Consider the following 7,990-nt stretch of genomic DNA (forward strand, 5'->3'; position numbering starts at 1 on the left):
TGTATGTAACACTGTCATACTATGACAAATATACACTGAAGCAAGATTTTGTCAATTTCCTGCCATACACAGTGTCTCATATTGAGGTTCATTCATAAGCAGACAGAAAACTAAACTGACTGGAAGCTGCCACTACATTTCATTGTAAGTTTAAAATAATATCAGCTGTGAAAGTGAAATTGTTCCTCACGAGTTGTATTATATTGTAGTCATGATTGATCACCTAACTTACTCTTTATAAGGGAAACACATATGAGCTAAAATTATAATTTCAATAGATTATTACTTGTAGAACTGGCTGAAATCAATATTTAGTGCGTCTGACATTAACATTGAAGTGGAATAATCTTTGAATTACTGTCTAGAATGAATGTCTGTGTGCTTGACAGACAGATATAAACACGTGTTTTTAATCTCACAGGCACCTCTACTGTCATGAGCTTGTTTCATCAACAATACATTGCAATGCAGAACAGTGTGTGCTTGACAAAGGTCACCTGAGTTGTGGTTATAGGACACTGATGTTTACAAAACATACTTTGTGGTATAACGCAGACCTATTTCAGGTAACACTTTTTATGGTTTGCATACTTTGGCTACAACAGCAGTTTGAATGACTGAGATGCATTTTATTGTTTTCATAAACAATGACAGACTTGTAATTGTTTTCTATCAAATTTACCTCGTGGCCAGTAAACAGTTTCTGAGAATTAAAGTTCTGGTAAGGAGTGGAGAGGTGTGTGTGTGTGTGTGATGTGCAATGACGCAAGAAACAGCTGACGTCAGCTGACTGAGACCCTTGAGTTGTCACCCCCCTCCCTAATTTTAGATTTGTGCTTCCAGTCCAGCAGTCAGCAGTGACAACACGTGACTTTATGCATGTGTGGTCTTACAGAGCACTGGTCAAGCAGGTCCACCCCCCAAGCCCAGCTCAACCAATAAGATTAAGTCCCTGCACGTCAGAAGGATGGAATTAAGTATCAAAATAGAGTGAAATGGTGCTTCAGACAGTGTGTCAAGTGTGTGTACTGGATTTCAAAGAAGAGAAAATTGGCTGAAGAGGAATTGTGAAGACAGAAGAACTAGGTGTTTCAGGTAAATCTTCAATGTGTGCTTTCATCAGACATTTTCTGTGAAGGTTAGAGAAGCTATAAGCTACTTTAGTTAATGACCTTCGCCCACCTAAGTGAATAACAACCATAGTAGATGTTTGACTATTACACACCTGAGCTGTTTGCCTTTCTGTCTGTGACTAAAGAAAAAATTCTGTGCACAGATAAGTGATTTTAAATACATTTCATTTTACAAATAAATGTAGCACACGCACGTGCTAATATATGAGAGCAACTAAGGACAACGCTGTCTGTGATCAAATTTCCGTCACACTGTAGTTATTTACAGGCCTACGTGCACTAATGTATTTTCTGAGGTTTCATGTTACATTCCTGAGGGGCCACAGTACCAGGAAACAGAGGAAGTGCAAGGCTAGTGTGGAACATTATGTTTGTACACAATCTGATCAGCACACAGTGAGAGCATGCACTCTCTTTTAAGAGTGACTTGTTTATAGCAGTGACATTGTGCCTGTGCCCTGAGCAGACATGCAGCAGAGAGATTGATACACCAAACTTTTCTTATGCTTGAGCACTTCTGGTTTTATCGGAACTTTGTTTTTAATGTTATGCAAGGTAATTAATTTTTTGAAACATTATGTTTTATATAAATTAATACATTAATGTCAATATGATTTGCATGTGGTTTTGTTTGTTAACAAGAGACATTTATAATTGACATTTTTCTTATGTCTTTGTTCTTGTATTTTCCTAGATTCCTGTTGAGTTTATCGCTATGGCATAAATCAGTGCAGCTTCAAGAGGGACATTTGGACTTTAACTGATTGCTGCTCACCACATCAGGTCAAACATGGGTCGCTACCTCAGCACCAACTTGTGTTCAAGTTCTGTGGACAGGACTTTGAGATCATACTGCAAAATTAGGTACTTAATGGGTCTTTTCAGAAAGTACCCTCGTCTGGCCAAAACACCACTCTGCCTGGACCTCCATAGATATTCACTCGTGGCACCTCCTCATCCACCCAGATTTACAAGAAGAGCTTCTTTTAAAAATGTAAACCACAGTGATAAAGGCTCTACCTCTCACCGCTTCCTCAGAGATTATACCAAAGAAGCGAAACATCTCCAGATTGTTCGTTTTTACTCATCCTCCAATAGGGATGCGTTCAAAGCTGAGGCTCCAGTTGGGACCTTTGAGGAGGCTCAGACCAGTTTGCATTTGAGTTCTCTGGGAGGACGTCTTGGTCAGTCATTTAATCGATTGGCCAGACACATTAATGTTTATTTCAAGGGAAAAGACATTGTACCTCTTGCTGAAAGTGCTGGTCTTGTTGTCACAACTCCAGAATATCTTGGAAGGTCACATAGGCGTTGTCAAAGTCAGCGGGCAGCCAGAGAGAGAAATATATCTGAGGGCGAGGACACAACGCAGACCTTGAAATGCAAAGGAAAACAAGAGAGCTCAGGAACAGGTCCTTTAATCAAGGAAAACTCTGGACTGCAACTATTTCACATCAGCACTTTGACAACAAGATTTGGTGAGAGCTACAGTTACGTTGCTAATCACATCAACTCTATCTTTTCTCTGGGTCCGGCAAAAGTTCAAATTCAGGAGAATTCGGAAACCACATCTTCCACCAGAGGGACACACAGGAGGCATAGGAGGAGAAAAATGCAAAACAATTACATTCTAAACTCTAAAGAAGCTGAAATATCTCAAGTAAAACCAGGTGATAATCAGGCAATTGTGGAACCAAACAATATCTCCAACAGCTGGGAGGAAGGCTACCTTCATTTTGCAAGACATATCAATAGATACTTTGGTGCTAAGGTTAGGGATGAAGTTGGAAATCAGAATAGGCGAGAATCACTCCCTGTGGAGAAGAATAACACTTACAAAACACACTTCTCAACACAATCTACCTCACAAGCTCAAGGTGCTACATCACAACAGAGTCAAGAAGAACCTATCGTCCCTGAAACTACAGGCCTTTTCCACAGCAGCAGCAATACCTCTAACTTTGGGGAAAACTATTTCCAAACGTCCAGTCACATCAATCAGTATTTCAAGGGTCAAAGTGGAGTGGATGAGGGTATTAGTAGAAATTTTAACGAGACTGACCATAGATCTGCTACCTCTGAGAGACTGAAGACTGTATCCTTTATGGACTGCCTTCGCCGCCCCACAAGTGCCATCCCTGACTTGCTGGGTGCTTATCTAAAACCAGGCACCTTGTCCCAGACTAGTGAGCCAAAACCTGCCATAACTTCAGCAGAGGCAATATTGAGTAAAAAGGTGAGTTGAGGTTACATAACATGTTAAGTAATGTCCCATTGATCAAAAATATGAGAAATTAAAAATATAAAATGAAATTACCTATTAAGAGGGCTACAGTGAGTCCCTTATAGCATTATCTGACTTGTCTCATTTGCCTGATGTCATTCTCCAAACTACTGCTCAGGTCACATACACATCACAAAAAGGTTGCTGGTCCTGTTAAAGAAGCATAAAATTAAATCAAACTTTTATGCAAATGTTTATAGGTCATTTCTGTTTGTATGTTGTCAGCTCATCTTGAGTCGGAGGCAAGCTGAGGAAATGATTCGGGCGTTGATCTGCAGTCTGGGACAGGCTTCGTCTCCAGAAGCTCTGACTTCCTGTGTGGAGGCTCTGAATGAACACCTTATCCGCCATCCATCACGCAAAGCTTTAATGTGGCAGGTCTGTTGGACGTGAAACAAGTTAAACAAACCGATTTTAACTCAGCAAATTCTTAAAGATGTTTTTTTTTGTTTGTTTGTTTTCAGGAGAAAGCTGCAGTAACATTATTGAGACAGCGGCGAATCTACAGAGATAACCAGGCACTTCAGAACGCCATAAGAGAAACCTTCGCTCTAATCGGCTATGTGGATCCAGTCAAAGGCCGCGGCATTAGAGTGCTCTCAATTGATGGTGGTGGCACAAGGTAAGAGAATCAATTATTAAGGAATTATGTTTCTTCAATGATTCAAAGTGCGTGCTGAGTCATGTTTATGATGGTCTCTGCCCTGTATGTTTAGTTACAATTAAATATATTTATAATCATGACCAAAAGCAAGTTTAATAGAAAGATATAAGTAAATGTAACAACCAATCATTATGAGTTTATCATACTTATCTAGGACAGGTTTTACAAATCGAGGCAATCAACTTGAGGCCAATCAAAAGCCTAACACAAGTACTAGATAGATTCTCAATATTTTTTATTTGTCTTTTCCAGAGGTGTGGTGCCTTTACAGGTGTTAAAGCTATTGGAAGCTGAGACGGGCAAAAAGGTCCATCAGCTCTTCGACTACATCTGCGGAGTGAGCACAGGTGACAAATGACAACTGAGATTTAAAAATAGCACAATAGAATGTGCTCTAAACATCTTGAGGTTTTTCAGTCTGAATCTTTATTTACATGTTTCACTTTTCTGTCTCTCCGTGCGTTTATTAAAGGTGCCGTTCTAGCCTTCATGCTGGGCCTGGCTCATTTTTCTCTAGAGGAGTGTAGTGACATGTATCGTCGCTTTGGCTCTGAAGTGTTTCGGCAAAACCGTCTGGTTGGCACAATGAAGATGGGTTGGAGTCACTCTTACTATAACACTGAGACATGGGAGAGAATACTACGGTATGCACAGACTAGATTCTAACATTATAGATGTGCTCCAGTGAAGGATGTGTATACTCAACCTGTGAATGAGAGAGCAATAATAGAGTCTGCTCTGAATACATTTTCTGTTTTAATCCTATTCAGAGAGAAGCTGGGTGAGAGAATACTTATTAAAACAGCCAGGGATGAGTTTAGTCCCAAGGTAAGAACATGACAATCACTGTATTTGTTGATTTTATAATGATCACCATCAGACTAACAGCACTAATAAAACTCTGTTGGATTAATGAGGCAACTGCTGTAGCGGAGTGCTCCGCTGTGGTCAGACTATATTTAGCAGAATTTTTTATTTCAAGTATTAAAATTAGAGTTTGCAGAGGTTTTGTTAAATTTTCAAAGATAACAGAGGCTGTTGTTGGTATCTGCTCAGGTTTCAGCAGTCAGCGCAGTGGTAAACTGGGGCACCAGTCCAAAGGCCTTCGTCTTCTGCAATTACAACCACAAACCAGGTTCCCTCAGCCGCTATGCAGGAGGCTGTGGCTATCAGATGTGGCAGGCAGTGCGAGCATCGTCAGCTGCCCCAGGCTACTTTCAGGAGTACACATTACAAAGTGACATTCACCAGGTAGGAAAACTACAGATGTTTCTGCATTTAATGTGTACTGGAGGCTCCAAGTCTCCACATCATTAATAAATAAATTATCAAATCCCTTTAACTCATATGTAAGGTGAGCAAAGACAAAACACTTACATCATTCTGCACAGTGAAGCTCAAACATCCAACTGATTTGATAATAAGCAAAACACATTTTTGACTGGAGGGGGACTTTAAGGTTTTCAGTGGAAGTCTAAATCTGGTTACTTTAGGCACAATTAAGTAGGAGGAACTGAAATTATATTAAACACAGGTGTTTTGTAATTCAAGTTAATAGTAAGGTCACAACTGAGGGAGAAGGAACAAATAATCCTCAAATCATACTCTACAAGCTGTTTTTGGGGACAGTTACTTTCCACTAATCCATCGGAGGGATCCATCTCATGCCATTATGAGGTCAAGATTTTAACTTGTCAGATTCTTTGGTTTACGACCTACAAACCTTCTGACATTCCCATCAGCCTCAGCCCTACTTTGTGTTTAGTGCTTAACTAGCAAATGTTAGCATGCTAACAGGCGCAACAAAGTTAGTGATGTTAGCATGCTGATGTTTTTAGCTCAAAGCACCTACCAAAGTCACAGAGCTGCTAGCATGGCTGTAGACTCTTATTCTTGCTAACTAAATAGAAGAATCAAATTCTTAATATTGAGAGGGCTCCTTCACACAAATGACTCTTGTGGGTTAGAACTGAACAAAATACTTATCCAATACACTTGATTTATGTCTCCTTGTAGGATGGAGGAATTATCCTGAACAATCCCTGTGCCTTGGCTGTGCATGAGAGCCGTCTGTTGTGGCCCAACCAGCCCTTTCAGTGTGTGCTGTCCCTTGGCACTGGTCGCTATGACAACGCTAAGAGAGGCCCTGTCACCTCCACCAGCCTGAGGGCCAAAATCAGCAACCTTATCTGCAGTGCCACTGACACTGAAGGAGTCCACACACTTTTGGATGACCTGCTCGCCCCAGATGTCTACTTCCGCTTCAATCCCATGCTGAGTGCTGAGGTGTCCCTGGACGAGAGCCGGCCAGGGGCCCTGGACCAGCTGCAAAGAGACACCCAAATTTATTTGGAGAGGAACCGGCCCAAACTGGCTAGGCTCTGTTTGGTGCTTGGAGCAGAGCGCTCAGCTGTTAGTAAAACTAAGGACTGGATTGGTGAGAGGGCCTGGGAGGTGAAGCAGAGATGGGTGTGAGTAGATATGAGGCATATCTACACATAGATGCATACTCCATGTACAGACACAGACAGGCTGCAGACAAAATAACAGAAACACCTTAAAGTAAAACAGCCCTGATGTAAAAGCAGTTTAGTGAAATGTGTAACTTGTTTGTTGTTGAGGCTTTAAGAGTGTTTCTTCAACTCAGTGGTCATTTTTAGCCACATTGAGGCACAAGGGTTCAGCAATGTCAGTCTGTCATTTGGTCCACCACTTTGGCTGACACATAATTATCTCAACAACAAGTGAATGGATTTCTATGACATCTTGAACATACATTCATGGTCCCCAGAGGTTAAAGCCTTCTTACTTTGGTGATTCCTTGACTTTTCCTCTAGTGCCACCATGAGTTTCAGATTTGTGGTTTTGAGTGAAATGTCTCAACAGCTAGGCTATTGGATGGATTGCCATAAAATCTGGTACACACATGCATGTTCCCCACAGAAATAATTGTAATAACTAATGTGATCCCTTATCTATTCCTCTTGCATCATCATCAGGTCAGAATTTCAACGTATCCAATATGTTGCAAAAATTACGTTTCTATCAACTGTAGCTGTATTTTGTATTTGGTGCTAATTAGCAAATGTTTGCTAACAGGCTAAACCTAGATGGCGAACACTGTGAACATCATACCTGCTAAACATCAACATGTTAGTGTTGTCACTGTGAGCATGTGAACATGCTGTTGTTAGCATTTAGCACTGCTGTGCCAAAGTGCAGCCTCACAGAGATGTTAAAGTGGCTGTAGACACCTAATCTTGTTAGGCTATGGTTTATAGTGTTATTAATCACATATCCTGGTATTTTCTGTCAGTCAGTGTTGAGGGTCTTCATGACCACAAGTATTTTTGCTTGCTCTCGCTGTGCTTTAGCATCTGTTTTCATGAAATTCACTCCCTTCCCACAATAAATTATAATAAGTTACTGATTAGCAATATACATCAGCTTTAGAGGTATATCTGTTATTTTGTCCACTCCCTGTTGTATATGTATGCCAAATTAATATTTTGTATATGATATTGTCAACATGCCTCACATATAGTATATAAAGTATTTTATTTGATGACTTCTTGGCATAGACACAGAGCACACACATTGGTGAAATCAGCACTTTTTTATGCACTTTATGAAAAAATGTTTGTGTACATGTGACATAATTAACTATACTCAATTATAACTATGGTATATTTGAAAATGTTGCACTTTTCAGTGTTATTAATTGTAATATAAGCTATAAATTATGATTTCATGACAGCTGATTGTGTTGTTATTACTTTTCTGCTATCGGGCATACTTATGACTATTTATTTTGAATAAATTCATATTCATGAAGACTCTTTCTTGTCATTTTTAACAAAACTTTTTTCTTCTACTAAACCCATAGAATGTCTGTTTCCGCTTCTTTTT

General features: G+C 40.0%; 1 protein-coding gene across 2 annotated transcripts; it reads left to right on the forward strand.

The window, feature by feature from the left end:
- Positions 1 to 982: 982 nt before the first annotated feature.
- Positions 983 to 7,915, forward strand: LOC137184825 (calcium-independent phospholipase A2-gamma-like). Of its 2 annotated transcripts, none has more exons than XM_067592886.1 (9): positions 983 to 1,095; positions 1,828 to 3,369; positions 3,643 to 3,795; positions 3,882 to 4,039; positions 4,334 to 4,428; positions 4,554 to 4,725; positions 4,852 to 4,909; positions 5,138 to 5,332; positions 6,098 to 7,915. In XM_067592886.1, exons 2-9 carry the CDS (start codon positions 1,924 to 1,926, stop codon positions 6,554 to 6,556), a joined length of 2,736 nt encoding a protein of 911 aa, XP_067448987.1. In that variant the 5' UTR covers positions 983 to 1,095; positions 1,828 to 1,923; the 3' UTR covers positions 6,557 to 7,915. The 2 variants fall into 2 exon arrangements, with proteins under 2 accessions (XP_067448987.1, XP_067448986.1); XM_067592885.1 differs by lacking the exon at positions 983 to 1,095 and adding an exon at positions 1,536 to 1,688.
- The last annotated feature ends 75 nt before the right edge of the window (positions 7,916 to 7,990 follow it).

Source organism: Thunnus thynnus, chromosome 6 (genome assembly GCF_963924715.1).
Source record: "Thunnus thynnus chromosome 6, fThuThy2.1, whole genome shotgun sequence".
NCBI lineage: Eukaryota > Metazoa > Chordata > Actinopteri > Scombriformes > Scombridae > Thunnus > Thunnus thynnus.